The sequence below is a fragment of the Mytilus edulis genome, chromosome 2 (genome assembly GCF_963676685.1).
Source record: "Mytilus edulis chromosome 2, xbMytEdul2.2, whole genome shotgun sequence".
Taxonomy (NCBI): Eukaryota; Metazoa; Mollusca; class Bivalvia; order Mytilida; family Mytilidae; genus Mytilus; species Mytilus edulis.
In genome coordinates, this window is record NC_092345.1 from 32,788,990 (window position 1) to 32,807,467 (window position 18,478).

Below are 18,478 nucleotides of genomic sequence, written 5' to 3' on the forward strand. Positions count from 1 at the left end.
TTCCTTCTTCAACACAGTTAACATGTATAAATATAATAGAAAGTACAAATTTTCCTCTAACAATATGTACAAAGTGTCATGTTAAATAATTATTTTCTATACTTTCTCAAAACTTTGAATATAGACAACTAATTTCTAAATTTCGAATAAGTGACCACTGCTTATTAATAGAAACTGGAAGATACAGGAAAATTCCCAGAGATTTAAGACTATGTACACATTGTGATGTACTAGATGATGAGTTTCATTTCTTTTTTAAATGTAAAATAAATGAACAATTAAGAAAAGAATTTTTAAATGAAAATAAATATAATAACTTAAATGATATAGATAAATTAAAACATATTCTCAATCCTGAAACAAAACAGGACACTTGCAAATTAGGCTCCTTTTTAAAAAAGTCACTAAGACTGAGGGCAGGGAGTCCTTGATATAATTTGAATCTCTTATATATATATATATATATTGATTTAAACAAAAAGACAAATTATAGTTCAAAGTGTGTCCATTGTTTATTTTCATTGTTTTATGTAAACTGTATATTATGTATAATGTTTTAAGCCATTGGTCCATATGGGCGTAAAGTGCTTTTCAATAAAGTTATATATTCCTACATATTATAATAATAGGATGCTATTATTGCTATATATATATGTAAGGCCTTTATCTCAGCCATATACTGTGGATTCATTTTCAATGTAAATATAACGGAATTTGATGAGATTGTCATCAAAGTGAGAGGGTTAGCGCTATAAAACCAGGTTTAATCCACCATTTTCTACATTTGAAAATGCCTGTGCCAAGTCAGGAATATGACAGTTCTTGTCCATTTGTTTATGATGCGTTTTGTTATTTGATTTTGCCATGTGATTATGGACTTTCCGAACTGATTTTCCTCCAAGTTATTTGGCCATTTTAACTTTTTTGCATTCTAGCGTCACTGATGAGTCTTTTGTAGACGAAACGCACGTCTGGGGTATATACTAAATTTAGTCCTGGTATCTATGATGAGTTTATTCAGTATTTTTGTGATTTACTTTTTTTTCAATGTATCAGGTTTATTTTCTTGGGTATGATTTTTTGTTGATTGAGGGAAACATATTTTTGGGGATATTTGATCTTGTTGTTTGGCCAAAGTCGGCACAGGACCTGGTTACCCATGCCAGTATAGAGAATTATTTCTTTGAACATCTAAATTTGTAGTTATTACCGTTCTAGGCCATTACCATCTTTACCCACAAAAGCATGAAAACTCAGTATCTATAAACTATCAATAATGAACCTGCAGTAACTGGAGTTTAAATACAACATTTGAGTACGATGAAAAACAAATCCAATATGACTTGAACAGTTACTCCTTCAATATTCCAGAAATTGAAAATGTTTATATGCAATCAATTTAAAAGACATTTTGTTGCTCACCTTACTCTATTTGCATCTTCAGCAAAGGAAACCATCAAACATTGAAAAAGAGAATAAAATTCATGACAAAAATCTCTGTTTTGTAGATCTTTGATTCCTGATCATTTAATCTGTTTAGTTTCTATCTATCTTTTATATATTGCTCAAAACACAACATATGGCCAAATCAAAGGTACTTTATTCAAATGATTTGCACCACGTGACTTTGTCCCTTTTTATCAAATTACTTCCCTTAGCTTAAGATTGAAAATATAATTTATTTCAGATTTGCGGATAATCTAGTCCTTTTTTGACATGTATCTAAAACTAATGTACTTTAAAAACTTCCTTTGACGAATATTTACAAAAATTTAGAGTAATTCTAAGGGAAAATGCTTAAAATTCGACTGTTAACGAAATGGAAAGGTTGAAATCATCATGTTTTTAAAAGAATTTGGCTGAAAACTTAAGAAAACAGGTAAGTTAAAAGTTAAGGGGGCTCCTGGGTATAAATCAAATTTTTTTCTAATATAGGATTTCGCTATATTTTTTTATAAATGAATTTTATCCTATACTTAATAGAAAAATGAAATAAAAAATGGAGTTCATTTAACTCACAATCATCCTCCAGAAGAAGCATACATTTTTGTTAATGTCCTTTTTTTCTGTTGAACTAATAGGCGAAATTGAGGTAATATCGAAATAAAAAAATAACCTAATTACAGAAATCGCTTAAATTTTACAATTATTTAGTTTATGTATAGCTTATTTGAAAACAATAATAAAAAATATAGGTCACCGATGAGTTAAAAAAGATATTTAAAATTAAATGCCAAAAAATGACATTTTTGCACCAAAGGGAGATAATTTAGAGCTTTTTCAATGATATAAACATTTTAAGTCTTCTGGGGCCGAACTGAATCGATTTTTTTGGTTGATTTTTGTACCAAATCATAAAGTAATAACTAATAGTGTAATAAATAAAATTTGTAATAAAAAAATAAAGGTTTAATTTTTTCCTGAAATTTTTGTACCCATGAGCCTCCTTAACCTTAAAATTCAACCTACAAGGTGTTTCCCTATGTGCGAACAAATCATGATCAAACAGAAATAATGGTGAACCTTCTTCAATGTACTGAAATATTGGCTACTACAATTTTATGCAGGCTTTCAAAATAACAATGTTAAAACAGTGCAAAAGACATAACCTTCTTCAGAGTAATGTCCAAAGTGAATGTGTGAACAGAATTACAATAGAGAATTCAGACTACTAAAAATTCAGAAATTATTGCAATGGTTTTTATTATTGCAAAAAATACAACAGGGTTATAATTGCAATAATTTAAACTATTATTAGCATATTGAAATTTTCTATATAAATCAAACAGGTTTTTTTCCCTCAATATGGCAAAAATTCAAATCGCATTTAAGTCCAAAATGACAAAATCACACTAATTTCGGAATTTACAGTAGTACTCTCAACAAATATTTAGTTATTATGAGAATGGATTCATATTGGTAATAGTTGTTTAACTTTACCATCATAAACAAAAGTGTTTGATGAAATACATTCATGTATAGGATAGTATTTAGAATTTGTCAAAACCATGAAACAATTAAAGTATCCATATATATATATATATATGAGAATAACAAAATGTCCAGAGACAAAGCACAAAAAAAAGTTCCCTAAGGAAATTGTATCATATGAATTCTAAACTAGCCAGGCAGGTATGATAATTTAAATCAATTGAATTTGAACAAATATACCTACATTTGTAGTTACTAATACCATCTACATGTATTGTAGGTACAAAGGGATTTTTAATTACAAAGCTGGTTTCTTAAAAGCTAAATTAATACTAGCTGGACTGGATAAAGTTTTATAATAGTAATGTACAAGAAGCTCATTCAGGATGAAAAATTATTTGATTGTTAATATACAGGAGAACACTACACATAAATACATCATTCCTGAACATTTGGCTGGGTTTCATTTTAATACATGTATGCAAACATGTATTCAATACATTTTGATGGGTTTCATTTTTATACATGTTTACAAAGATAAATTCAATATACAGGTAAATGTGCTTCAAACATTTATTAATTACACTGTTATTATTTATGTTGTATTTCCAGAGTTATTATTACATTGTGGGTAATTAAATTTCATTGTGTAATTGTCTATTAATTCAATACACAGATTCATCTTTGTAAAAAGGGAAATAACTCCTACAATCCACTATAAAGATACAGTAACAGTAACAGCATACAATGTATGTAGTATTCTACTAAAAATGAAGATGAAAGCACAGACTATTTTAATTACTGTTTTGAATGCATAAACATCATGTTCTTGAGAACATACATCTAGAGTTTAATAATAATAAAAGGGGGGTACTTATCAGCGATGAACCGGTATACAGATCATTATACTATTTTTGTATCCTGTCATTGAGGACATTGTGTGATTTCACAAATAAAAAAACCCATTATTGATACTTGAATGTGTTCAGGCTCTTATTTATCATACCACATTAAATTTTACATAAAATTCACCCCTTTGAGTACCTCAAACAAAAACCGACATGGCTTCTCTCTCCCATTTCCACCCACTTTCCATACTTCCGCGAATTTGTCAATATTTCGTCTACACTATTATTAAATAAAACTAACTCGTGTTTTAATCACACTTTGATAAATTACGATGAATCCATTACACATAGAGTTACCGTGTAGATAAATAATACACAAACAAGCTGCGTTGTTCCCATGACCCCGGGGGTCGGTACATAATCGACTTATCGTCTGCACATTGTGTACACGTGTCTATAATGTTTACATCCGTATGTTTCACTTACCTTTGTTTTGTTTATATTCCCTTTTCTATTATTTTTTAACAATGTATTATGTCTATATTAAAGTAAATGACTTCCCGTCCCTGGTATCGTACGTCTGGGTGGGGGTTAATTTTCCATATATGGCCGATCGATCTACGTCACTACACTATAGTTCCTCGTGCCTTCATATCCCGACCCTGATTGGGCAGGATACCACGTGAATATTTGCTGTCGTGGGTAGGAACTTATGACGTATTTCCCCAGGAGGGTGTGGGGGTCATTAACCGGGGGAATTCAAACAAGTTTAAGCGGATTATAAATACGACTTATTAAGAAGGTCTAGGAAATATCAACAACTGATGGGTAAATAATTAGTTTTTATAAGAAAAAAATGAAAGAAGTAATTTTAGAATAAGTTAATAATAGAAATAAAAAATTCCAAAGAGCTAGGATATTTATATCTAAATATTGAAGGATTCATGTATTGCTTACTGGCCTTGGCAAGATGTACATTTCTAAACACATCCTACAAATAGGATCTTAATCTTCAATTGGTCTCTGATCAAAGATCATGAGTTATACTTTTATACGATATTTTTTTACTAAATAATTGAAACTTTTTAAGAAAAAAATCGTAATGTTTTCTTACACAAAAGTAATTTAATTATAAATTTCGAACTAGAGAGAAATGCAAGCTTGAATAATTTTAACTGTGTAGTGTCAATCATAAGACTCATTGGCGAATCGAAGGAAAGGGGGGTGGGGTCCGGGGGTTTGACCCCCCTATTTAAATGTTTACATGTTTATGAACTACCGGTTACTAGTATCATCGAAAGTATAGTTATACAATTTATGCAGAAAAATGCAATAAATCAACAAGCGTTTCATCACTAACTCAGTTTATGTTTTTTTTTTTCAGTTGCCGTATACATTTGGAAACATAATTCTATATAATTCAAATGAAAATTGTATTGTAAATACCTATTTTAACAGTCGATCGATTCAATAATTTAATCCCAAGACTTCATATAATCATGTAATTTAAAACAACTTAACTTGAAAAATCATCGCCTAACATCTGTATAATTTGTAGCTAGGAATTATATACCGGTATATGCATATATGCAGAGAAATAACAAAAATACGTTTCTTTATAAATTAACATTTAATAGTGTAAATGTTGCTTCACATATGTAACAGTCCTAATTGTATCTTGGGCTAATATTTTAAAGTACAAGTTTGAAAAAATTCTCAGCATATGATTTTAAATTTCACTGAAAACGATATTCACCGGAATCCCGTATGGAGCCTCTTACAGCGGTAGTCGACCCCCGGTACGGTTAACATCTAATTTAAATATCATACCACTTGGATACGGGCCAGACGTTTTATGATCTCTCGGGGGAAAAACTACTATTGAATTTACAATGAAGCGAAGATATTTAAAAACCACAAAACCCGTCCATATTGATCGTGTACCACCCGAAAAATGTCTCCGAACCAGCCTTTCTTCAAATGCAAATGGTATATACACATCTATTGATCTTTTCTCCTAAAGACTAACGCCCTTCTGAATAGCTTAACAAGTCATTTCACAGACTGAACACACCCACCAGCAGTTAATTATCGTTTACACATCACAACGTAGAAGTAAGTTGTGTATTTAGAAGGAAAAAAAGTCGTGTATATAAGTCAGCCAGTTCGTTATAGAGAAAATAAAAAAAGATATACAGAGTCTGAAAAAACGCATACATACTTTTTCATCCGATATAACTGAAATGGTAAGAGTTTCTCTAATAGAAACAACCGTTCTTATTGTGTCATTTAGTTAGGTCTGGGACCTAATATGGGTTTTTTAATACATGTATTACCTTAGTATATACGTTTGACATTTCTTCACAGGTTTGGTGGGGTGTTTTCTGCATACTTCAATAGGCAAATAAGAACTTATGTGATATCAAACAGCGTAACTGTGTATGCATGGGAAGGGTTAAGTCAAGTATAAAAAGTCGATATAACCTGCATGTATAGACCTAATTTCTTAGCCGATATGCACAGTCTTCTATCTATTTTTTTCAAAATTGGTCACTAGCATACATGTTCACGATTCTAATAGGGAGCTAAAGCTACCATTAGTTTTTAAGGAGGGGCTAGGATGAAAATTTTGTCCTACATTTTTATTTAATCTCTGTCCTGCCTTTTTATTTTTCACTCTATTCAGTTCTTCCTTTTTTTATTTAGTTTTTTAGTTTATCCTGACGTTTTTACATAAATTGGTCATTCTGCCTTTTTTTACTCAAAACTCCTGTCCTGACTATTTTTTTATTTTTTTTATCCTAGCCAAATTATCCAATTCGCAGTAGAAATATGCTTTTGTTAATACGAATTCAAAGTTAACGTCGTTTGGAAAGTAAAGCGAATTTGACGCGCATTGCATAATGCTATTAGCTGAAATCAGACAGTTTGTATTCTCTTTGAATCATTACATTTCAGTTAACTATCCTTTTCCAAGCTTTTTGAAATGTATTATGTATTGCTCATTGTTGAACACCTTCATAATAATATGTGGATTTGGGGAGGGCATCATCATTGTGGAGCTACATATATATATATATACAACTCGTCTAAACATCAACCCAACAATGTTAGATCTGTAAATTTGCTTTCGCAAATTTTGGTTCTTCCCTCGCCGGGATTCGAACCCATGCTACTGTGATATCGTGACACCAAATCGCCTGCACTGCAGCCGTCCCGCTAGACCACACGACCACCTGGGCTCTCAAAAAAAAGAGCTTTCGCTGGCCGTGTGTTACCTTTCCACGTCAGTTTTAATCTAGCGGCGTACTGCAGTACATGATATATAAGGCATGAAGATGTTATTGTTACAGATCAGCTAAATTATCTATAGCAAAGGATCCTACAAATTAACGTAAGATACAGTCACAGAAAATATATATATATACAACTCGTCTAAACATCAACCCAACAATGTTAGATCTGTAAATTTGCTTTCGCAAATTTTTGGTTCTTCCCTCGCCGGGATTCGAACCCATGCTACTGTGATATCGTGACACCAAATCGCCTGACGAATCCCGGCGAGGGAAGAACCAAAAATTTGCGAAAGCAAATTTACAGATCTAACATTGTTGGGTTGATGATTAAAACGTCAGTTTTAATCTAGCGGCGTACTACAGTACATGATATATAAGGCACGAAGATGTTATTGTTACAGATCAGCTAAATTATCTATAGTAAAGGATCCTACAAATTAATGTAAGATACAGTCACAGAAAATAATTATATTCATAAGTACGTCTGAGTCAGTGACAACCCTACAACAGATGTATCCATCGGATCGCCATCAATGATTAAAACTGACGTGGAAAGGTAACATATGGCCACCGAAAGCTCTTTTTTTGAGAGCCCAGGTGGTCGTGTGGTCTAGCGGGACGGCTGCAGTGCAGGCGATTTGGTGTCACGATATCACAGTAGCATGGGTTCGAATCCCGGCGAGGGAAGAACCAAAAATTTGCGAAAGCAAATTTACAGATCTAACATTGATGGGTTGATGTTTAGACGAGTTGTATATACATTATGTACACAGCCATGTATCACCATCATTGATGGCGATCCGATGGATACATCTGTTGTAGGGTTGTCACTGACTCAGACGTACTTATGTATATATATATATATATATATATATTTATTATATGTTTAGTGGTAAATACAGTACTTTTGCATATTTTTCACACTCAAAGAAATCGACTGTAAGTTTATTTTGAAATTGTTGCTGTTTCGCCAGATAACAATCCTTTATAGACAACCCATAATATGCTCTCTTTATTTCATGACTGAAAAATTGCAGATAATTTTACTATGATAGCATACACGATATATGATAAATCTATCAGTTGAAACAAAGAGGTTATATCTTGGTTGAAATAATGGTTATTTGTTATTTATATACCATATGTAAACTAATACGATTAGTTAGTATGTAGTCTGTTTATTTGTATACTGTAATTGAATCCCGCCTCTATTGTGATATTTCCAATAAATATTGAAGTCAATTCAATTTAATAGCATTGATTGTTAAACTCTATAACATTGATTCGTTTAACCCCCAGTGGCAAACAGTTCATTCATTTGAAGGCTGGGGATTTCGACCATCAACACCGTGTATCATCAGTACACCGGATATAGGTACTAACCAAGCGGACATGATTGATTTTGACCTTACAAGGTAACGAAAATCTTTGTTTTGCTTTATCAATATTCAATGTACATTTCAGTCTCAACATTTAATGAATGGCTATTATCTATTTTGAATTTATTGAACCATAAAACTAATTTTTGACTCTTCACATTTTACATAATCCGCTTCGCGGATTATTCAATGTGAAGAGTCAAAAATTAGTTTTATGGTTCAATAAAATCAAAATAAATTATTGCCATTCATTATAAATAAATTTCTATCAAAAATAAGGCTCAAAAAACTTTTTATATTATTTATATTAACAATAACAACGTACACACATGTTGGCGTATGAATACACAACGTCAGAGTGGGCGTGTCGCCATCAAAATTGACAACATTGAAAATAAAACTAATAATTTTAACCAATCAGAAGACAGTAAAAACACTACATTTATTTATTTGAAATTCCTGCTCCCAAATAATTTTTGCATCGATTTTTTCCTATTCATAAAACAATTTTGATATTCAAATAAGAACAATTAACTTGTTCATGCGCAAATAGTTGTGAAAGTCAACACCCACTTTCGATTTCGATACAGTGGTTGAGACATTTACATGTTTTAGCTGAAAAAAACCTAATACAGGACACTACAGTAATGGTTACCAATCGTAAACCTACCTGTGATTACTCATTCCTTGAAACTGTTTGGGTAATAAACGAGTATGAAAATAAAGTTTTTGTGTACGGTGTACAACAACTTAACTATGCACCATACATAAGGATTTATGTGGTCAGCTCAACACCGTAAACAACGCTTCTTTAGGGATAAAATATTGAAAAATAACATATGTATGAAAGATTTCAATGCCAATTATTAAACAGCTATACTTATTACACACACAAATTGACCTTCTATCAGAAAAAGAGTTGCAATGAATATAGAAATATATCGGATGAGACGAGGGCCAACTTCTTTTACAAGTATTTGAACATGATTTTAGTAATCCCTCTTGTTTTGGGAAAATAATGAGACATCTCTAATCATCAACCTACGACCAATTCATTTCTTAAAACAGCAATTATGTTTAGATTGAAGTACACATTGATATTATGTGAACAAAACAAAGATTTTTCGTTACCGTGTAAGATCAAAATTGCTCACGCCCGCTTGGTTAGTACCTATATCCGCTGTACAATGATACACGGTGATCAATGTAAAATTAGAATGTTTTGTACAGAAGCACAAATACCATACTGAGAGTGGCACTCTCCCTAAATATACGAGCCAAAGGATTTATCGTCCAAGTTCAGAACGGATGTAACGGCAGATTTTTACTTCTTGCACTCGTTTTACAGTCGGATGAGTGTAATCTATGGATGGCCATATTTCTAGACCCAAGTATACCCTTATGGTCTTTTAGTTAGACAATATTTGATATTGGAATTTTATGATACTAGTAGACGAAAGCGGAAACTTACATACGTAACATGACACAACATGCCATGAGGTTAAAACTAGTTTTTGTGCGCACACACATCCCTTTGAGCGTACATAGAAAATGAAAAACAGTCATAAAAACGAAACAAGAACTTACATTTTCTATTCCCTTCAAAATAGATACATAATGATCATTTTTATTTTTCAGATACGATCGTGGAACATTTAATTAGATTGGACTGAAAAACTTTTTCTAGAAGTTCTGTACGCTTACAAGTGAGAGGTTTAGTCAGCTCTGAAACCAGGTTTAATCCACCATTTTTTACAAAAGAGAATGCCTGTACCAAGTCAGGAATATTACTCTTGTTATCTATTCGTTTGAGTTTTTGGTTTTGCCATATGATTAGGGACTTTCTGTTTTAAATTTCCCTCAAGGTTAAGCGTTTTTGTGTGATTTTACTTTTTTATAATATGAAAATCAAACTTATATATATCATGTATATTAGAGTTGAAGTATATCAATATTCTGACTGATATTTATCTGCGTCTGTTTTTGTTTTCAAACGTGTACTGTGTAGCACGTGATATTTAGAGCCGATAACGTATCAGGCATGTCCGATATCTTTTGTTTCTGGCTCTATGCGACGAATGATATTTACCGGTACTTCACCTTGCGTGTCGTCCCTCCTCTGGGTACTTCAAATCATAAAAATGCTTTTAAAATAAATGGTGACATTCATTGACTTGGTACAATTCATTCCTACGAACCCTCTACAGATAGCTGTTTTCGTGATGACATATTGTAATTTCTTTGTAATTGCGAATGAATAAAACGCATATGTAAAATTCAAAACAAAGAAAATCTTTTTCGTAATGACCCTTTAGAATTATTTATTTAATGGTAATAGGTTTAGTAACAGGAAACAACACGAAAATTGCGTATTTTCAGGGGCGTAGGATCTGGGGAGGACCACGGGTGCAAACTTACTACAAACACACACTTTCTTAAATTAACACGAAAGAGGACACTTGCTAACGTCTAGACAATTCGACTACGGAAGGTATTTTTGTTGTTTATATTTTTAGATGTGACCCCCCACTTTGGACCATAAAAGTTATATACACATATATATATTATGCAAATCATTGATGGTAAGTTAATGTCAAGAGGGACTCTTAAAACAAAGTTAAACACAAGCTGGATGAAAACAAAACATCCACTATATATGCCCTTACATAATTTATAAATTGTGAACCTAGTCCAGCCTTTTGATTCTTGGTGTCAATGCCAGTTGCAACAGAAATAGCAAAACTAAATATAACTCACTGAGGATGGATATCATCAGGAACGGTATATATACTATACATAAAATTTTCACTTTAACTTATATAGATCTCATAAATAGATCCTTCTAAAGAATTAGTCATATGTTAAGCTGGTTCTCGGGTTGACTTTTACACTTTGTTCATAGACGTTTGAATGAAGCGTTATATATATAAGCGGTTTCCAGTTTACTCATATATTTGACGCAACCATGATCAACGTTTCATTAAAAGCTTTTTGGGGCAACAAATTATTAAAGCAAGCTGGGGACGTGGTTACGCCCATAGGCTGTTTGGCCAGTTTGTCAGACAAGCTGGGTCCATGGGACGGCCCCAGATTGTCTGCCAAATAATTATGACTTGAAAGGCTATCATATTTTTTTTCCTTTACATCGTCCAAAAAAATGTCTGCATGCTATCATGATATACTCTAAACATTGATTCAACTGTATCAACGCCGAGACTAGTCTACTATAACACAAGTAGTTATCTACTAATACTTTGGCATAGCAATAGGGCATTTATAACACATGTCTTTAAAAGTCTCAGTCTCAGATCAACAATATGCTGGGGCAGGCCTTGGGTACTCATAATTGCGCACCGATGTGTGCCGCTTTTGACCCTTTTCTAGAAAAAAAATTGTTACCAGTATCTTTATACTCAACTGTTTTTTGATGTAATAAGAAAGAGCCTGGTGAATTTAGAACCATTCATCTTCAAAATCTTGAAATCCCCGCTACTGAACTTGAATCATTATAAAATATGGAATCTAAGCCGGGCAGAGCACTAATTACGTCCGTAATAATACTAGTAACACTTTCATTGATATGGCGTATTCTCGGGCGTATTAATTTAGGATACCTGTGTGACTGTCCTCAATCACTTCCATCTGTCGACCACTGACGATTCGTTCTAGAAACAAAAACGTTTGTGGACAGTAAAACATTTGTATGATAAATAATGAGACAAATGTTACAAAACACCAGGAAAGTCAACCATTGATTGAGTGGTCACCGAACGGCGCGGATCGGCTCAAACCAAACACACGCAAACACATGGCGATTTAACACACCTGGCGAATCGCCATGTGTTTGGTTTGACACTACATTGAAGAAAATTATAGAAAGTAGAGTGGAAAGTTGTCAGATCCTTGGAGTAAGTGAAGAATGGAGACAATTCGTCAAAGCGCACTGATCACAAATAGAATGGTTTAAATGCATTCCTATTAATTTAGGCTGAATGATGCACTCAATCTCCTTTTTTTTTTTTTTTAACTTTGGTCGTAAAATGAACAGACAAGTGCTAAGGTTGATTGTCTGAAAATAATGATAAGTGGCAGAATTCACAAGATAGCATACGACAAAGGTACCGGTATCTTAAACAAAATTAAAAACAGCAGAGATATGGCAAGTTGCATTTCTTTTGCATTGTGTTCGACTATCGTTTTGCTAACTGAGTCTTTAGTTTTCAATGTAGTGTTGCTCATTGAGTCTTTGGTTTTCAATGAAGTGTTGCTCATTGAGTCTTTAGTTTTTAATGTAGTGTTGCTCATTGAGTCTTTAGTTTTCAATGTAGTGTTGCTCATTGAGTCTTTGGTTTTCAATGAAGTGTTGCTCATTGAGTCTTTGGTTTTCAATGTAGTGTTGCTCATTGAGTCTTTAGTTTTTAATGTAGTGTTGCTCATTGAGTCTTTAGTTTTCAATGTAGTGTTGCTCACTGAGTCTTTAGTTGTCAATGTAGTGTTGCTCATTGAGTCTTTAGTTTTCAATGTAGTGTTGCTCATTGAGTCTTTGGTTTTCAACGAAGTGTTGCTCATTGAGTCTTAAGTTTTTAACGTAGTGTTGCTCATTGAGTCTTTAGTTTTCAATGTAGTGTTGCTCACTGAGTCTTTAGTTTTCAATGTAGTGTTGCTCATTGAGTCTTTGGTTTTCAATGAAGTGTTGCTCATTGAGTCTTTAGTTTTTAATGTAGTGTTGCTCATTGAGTCTTTAGTTTTCAATGTAGTGTTGCTCACTGAGTCCTTAGTTTTCAATGTAGTGTTGCTCATTGAGTCTTTGGTTTTCAATGAAGTGTTGCTCATTGAGTCTTTAGTTTTTAATGTAGTGTTGCTCATTGAGTCTTTAGTTTTCAATGTAGTGTTGCTCACTGAGTCTTTGGTTTTCAATGTAGTGTTGCTCATTGAGTCTTTAGTTTTCAATGTAGTGTTGCTCATTGAGTCTTTAGTTTTCAATGTAGTGTTGCTCATTGAGTCTTTAGTTTTCAATGTAGTGTTGCTCATTGAGTCTTTAGTTTTCAATGTAGTGTTGCTCACTGAGTCTTTAGTTTTCAATGTAGTGTTGCTCATAGAGTCTTTGGTTTTTAATGAAGTGTTGCTCATTGAGTCTTTGGTTTTCAATGAAGTGTTGTTCATTGAGTCTTTAGTTTTTAATGTAGTGTTGCTCATTGAGTCTTTGGTTTTCAATGAAGTGTTGCTCATTGAGTCTTTAGTTTTCAATATAGTGTTGCTCATTGAGTCTTTGGTTTTTAATGTAGTGTTGCTCATTGAGTCTTTGGTTTTTAATGTAGTGTTGCTCATTGAGTCTTTGGTTTTTAATGTAGTGTACTTCACTTAGATTTCGGTTTTCAATGTAGTGTTGGTCACTGAGTCTTTGATTTTCAATGTAGTATTGGTCACTAAGTCTTTGGGTTTCAATTAAGTTTTGCTCACTGAGTCTTCGGTTTTCAATAGAGTGTTGGTCACTGAGTCTTTGGTTTTCAATGAAATGTTGCTCACCGAGTCTTCGGTTATCAATATAGTGTTGCTCACTAAGTTTTCGGTTTTCAATGTAGTGTTGCTCACTCAGTCTTTGGTTTTCAATGAAGTGTTGCTCACTAAGTCTTTGGTTTTTTAATGTAGTGTTGGTCACTTATTCTTCGGTTTTCAATGTAGTATTGGTCACTAAGTCTTTGGTTTTCAATTAAGTTTTGCTCACTGAGTCTTCGGTTTTCAATATAGTGTTGGTCACCGAGTCTTTGGTTTTCAATGAAATGTTGCTCATCGAGTCTTTGGTTTTCAATGTAGTGTTACTCACTAAGTCTTTGGTTATCAATGCAGTGTTGCTCACTGTGTCTTTGTGTTTTAATGAAGTTGCGCACTGTGTCTTTGTGTTTCAATGAAGTGTTGCGCACTAAGTCTTTAGTTTTCAATGCAATGTTGCTCACTGAGTCCTGGTTTTCGATGAAGTGTTGCTCACTGTGTCTTTGTGTTTCAATGAAGTGTTGCGCACTGAGTCTTTGGTTTTCAATGTAGTGTTGCTAAGAGTTTTTGGTTTTCGATGTAGTGTTGCTAATGGAGTCTCTTATTTTCAATGTAGTGTTGCTAACTGAGTCTTTGGTTTTCAATGTAGTGTTGCTCAGAGTTTTTGGTTTTCGATGTAGTGTTGCTAATGGAGTCTCTTATTTTCAATGTAGTGTTGCTCACTGAGTCTTTGGTTTTCATTGTTTTCAATGTAGTGTTGTTCACTTAGTCTGGTTTTCAATTTAGGGTTGCTCACTGAGTCTTTGGTTTTCGATCAAGTGTAGCTCAATGAGTTTTTTGGTTTGCAATATTTTGTTGCTCATTGAGGCTTTGGTTTTCGATGTAGTATTGCTCACTAATTCTTTGGTTTCCGATAAAGTGTTGGTCACTGGGTCTTTGGTTTTCAATGTAGTATTGCGATTGAGCTTTTGGTTTTCAACGGAGTGCTGCTCAGAGTTTTTGGTTTTCTATGTAGTGTTGCTAATGGAGTCTCGTATTTTCAATATAGTGTTGTTCACTGAGTCTTTGGTTTTCATGGTTTTCAATGTAGTGTTGCTCACTGAGTCTTTGGTTTTCATGGTTTTCAATGTAGTGTTGCTCACTGAGTCTTTGGTTTTCATGGTTTTCAATGAAGTGTTGTTCACTTAGTCTGGTTTTCAATGAAGTGTTGCTCACTGAATCTTTGTTTTTCGATAAAGTGTAGCTTAATGAGTTTTTTGGTTTGCAATGTTTTGTTGCTCATTGAGGCATTGGTTTTCGATGTAGTATTGCTCACTGATTTTTTGGTTTCCGATGAAGTGTTGGTCACTGGGTCTTTGGTTTTCAATGTAGTATTGCGATTGAGCTTTTGGTTTTCAATGTAGTGTTGCCCTCCAAATCTGTAGTTTTCAATGCAATTTTGCTCACCAAGGTTTTGGTTTTCAATGTAGTGTTGCTCATTGAGTCTTTGGTTTTCAATGTTGTTTTGCTAATTGAGTCTGGTTTTTAATGAAGTGTTGCTCACTGAGTCTTTGGTTTTCAATGTAGTGTTGCTCACTGAGTCTTTGGTTTTCAATGTAGTGTTGCTCACTGAGTCTTTGGTTTTCAATGTAGTGCTGCTCACTGAGTCTTTAGTTTTCGATTAATTGTTGTTAATTGAGTTTTATATTTTTAATTTAGGGTTGCTCACTGATTCTTTGGTTTTCGATGAAGTGTTGCTCACTTAGTCTTTGTGTTTCAATGTTTTGTTGCTTATTGAGACTTTGGTTTTCGATGTTTTCAGTGAACTATGAAAATAAGGAAAAGGTCAGCAGATTGGCAATCATATCATTCTTATCATTTTTTGGATACAGACAGCTGAGACCTGCTGTTTGCAACTGTGTCCATGTAAACACACTGGTCTTGAAATCTGTTTTACAGTTAACCCATAGCTGTTTACGTCTCTGGTAGAAAATTGCCTCAATGACCCATCTATCTCCTAATTTGCATATTGTGCGCAACATATGTGGCCAGTTAACTGAACACCACAAGTGCATGTTGAGATCAAGTAGTACCATGCATACTCAAAATTTTCAAACTACAACCAAATTTGTATGGTCACATCACTCAATACCAACACAATATCAGCATGGATGACTGAAAGCTGTCATTAGTTTGATACATATAGTAAGTATCATGGTCGTCATAAGAATAATAAACTGCAAATAATCAACCCATTGCAACATCTGATTTGGAAATCATAAACAAAATATAAGCTCAATATCTTTGAATGCCAACTAAATAAATTGCTCAGCTGAGCTCAGCTGGATACGGCCACAAGCTTGTTGCCTATACTGTGATTGTGTTCCTCTACTTCATTTTAAGTCTGGTGGTTTATACTTGTCTCATACCTTATTTTAATATTGGGAATATCCCATCATCTGGGAGATGTATACTCCATATGCAGTTGCTGTAGGAATGATGCTACATATAATTAGAAAGTTCTCAATTTGGAACAGAAATCATCCATTTTGTAGTAGTTTTTTTTCAACTAACCTTAACTGTACACCTTTTTTTTTTAGATCCCATACCTGAAGCTGTCAAACCTGAGGTCAGTTATGATCAGTTATTATTTCATGTTTATAGATCGGCTGCTAACTACTACATATATATTACAGGCAGCTTATTTCCAAGTGTTATTGCCATTCTACCCATGGATTTTTTTTTAGGCTAGAAAAATGACAGTTGATGTTGTAAAGTCTTTTTGTAATATGTACAGATCACTCCAGCCTGTGGTTAGATATACTGTGGATTCATGATTAAATATAAATAGAATACCAGGATCAGTGTTTGGACTGTCCTGAGGTAATACTGGGCACTACAGTATTCTAATTAAAATAACAATAATAATCTGTCCACTCCTTCTATAGTAGTTAAGAATAATTTGATATATACATTCTGTATAGATTTTTTGGTGGTGTTTATATTAAACAGATTAAAATTATATTATTGATATTAAGGTAGCACAATACAAAGATTTTTCATCCCCAATCAGACATCTTTAAACTGATGTAATTCCACTCATCTTTCTTTAAATTTTATAAATGAGGTACCAAAAGAAAGAAGAAGGATTAATCTTTCAAATTGTGATAATTTCATTATGACATAATTATTACATAATTAATTGTTATGTAATTAGTTGCCATTCTGTGATGTCCATACTTGAATGAATTTAGCTTCTTTGTTCTTCATAGCATCCTAAATTTTTTTATAGATTCTTGCACAACACAGTTTGACCTCCAAAACTGTGTCTCAGATTTTTCCTATTGTATTTCATTCTCTCATAAATCTTCAATGAAGTTTGCAACATCAATTCATTAGAGACCACTAAATTCAATTGGGTATAAAATTTGTTCAATTGATGTTTTTGGAAATCTGAGACACAGTTTTGGAGGTCAAGCTGTGTTGTACAAGAATCTATAAAATATTTTGGAATGCTATGAAGAACAAAGACGCTAAATTCATTCAAGTGTGGACATCACAATATAGTGACTAATTACATAATAATTAATTATGTAATAATTATGTCATAATGAAATTATCACAATTTGAAAGATTAATCTTTCTTCTTTCTTTTGGTACCTCATTTATAAAATATAAAGCAGGATGAAATGAATTACATCAGTTTAAAGTTGTCTGATTGGGAGTGAACAAATCTTTGTATTGTGCTACCTTAAATAAATACACCATCACAAGCAGTTTTTATAGTTTTGATACATGTATTTTTATCTTCTTACAAGATGCTTTTTTTCTTCAGATAAATTAATCAATGAGTGATTTAAAGGTTCAAGTAAATAAACCGCAGTATCCGTTCAATGGGCAAGTTCATTGTCCCAAAATTTAACTTGTCACAGGTAAAGCTACTGAAACTGAGGGCTATTCCAGAAAAAAATGTATGGGGGGTGGAAGGCAGTTTTTGTCAGCACCCACCACCCAGACAATTGTAATTGAGAATTATAGCGCATTATAGTGTGAAAAGTTGCTCTGATACCCATCACCCATGTATTATTAATATAATGTGCCTTCCAACCCCCCCCCCCCCCCCCCTTACATTTTTTTTTGGAATAGCCCTGAGGTAATTTTACCTATGCAATAAAACTATTGGCAAAAAAGGAGTGGCTGTACAGCAGATGTTAAAATTGCTTACATGCTTCATAACAACATTATAAAGCTGTGGACCAAATATTAAAGCATTTCTTTATATAAAAGCAAGGAAAACTTTAATGAAAGTTTTCTATCCACTGTCTTTTGGAGGAGTGGAAGTGTTAAAAGACCTTCTTTTGTCCCTGCTTGCATATCATATAAAGTTATAACGGGAAATAACTGTAGAACGGTTAAAGTGACACAACCCAAATTTTGTGGTAATAAGTATTGAGTAAAAGTTTCATAGCATTTGGTTAAAGAAAACTTAAGTTAAGGAACAGAAACGAAAATTTCAGCATTTGCAAAGGGGCATACTTCAAGAGCTGTTTAAGAG

General features: G+C 33.1%; 1 protein-coding gene across 6 annotated transcripts in view; it reads right to left on the reverse strand.

The window, feature by feature from the left end:
* Nucleotides 1-11,973, reverse strand: part of LOC139511988 (NGFI-A-binding protein 1-like) — a 41,670-nt gene extending 29,697 nt beyond the window's left edge. The window contains exon 1 of one of the 6 annotated variants that reach the window (XM_071299272.1): nucleotides 4,266-4,455. Coding sequence is in view for 1 of the 6 variants with exons in the window: in XM_071299267.1 (XP_071155368.1) it covers nucleotides 11,873-11,921 (49 nt within the window). In the remaining 5 variants the exon portion in view is untranslated. The other 5 variants (XM_071299267.1, XM_071299268.1, XM_071299271.1 and 2 more) reach the window with 5 other exon arrangements.
* Between the last annotated feature and the right edge of the window lie 6,505 nt (nucleotides 11,974-18,478).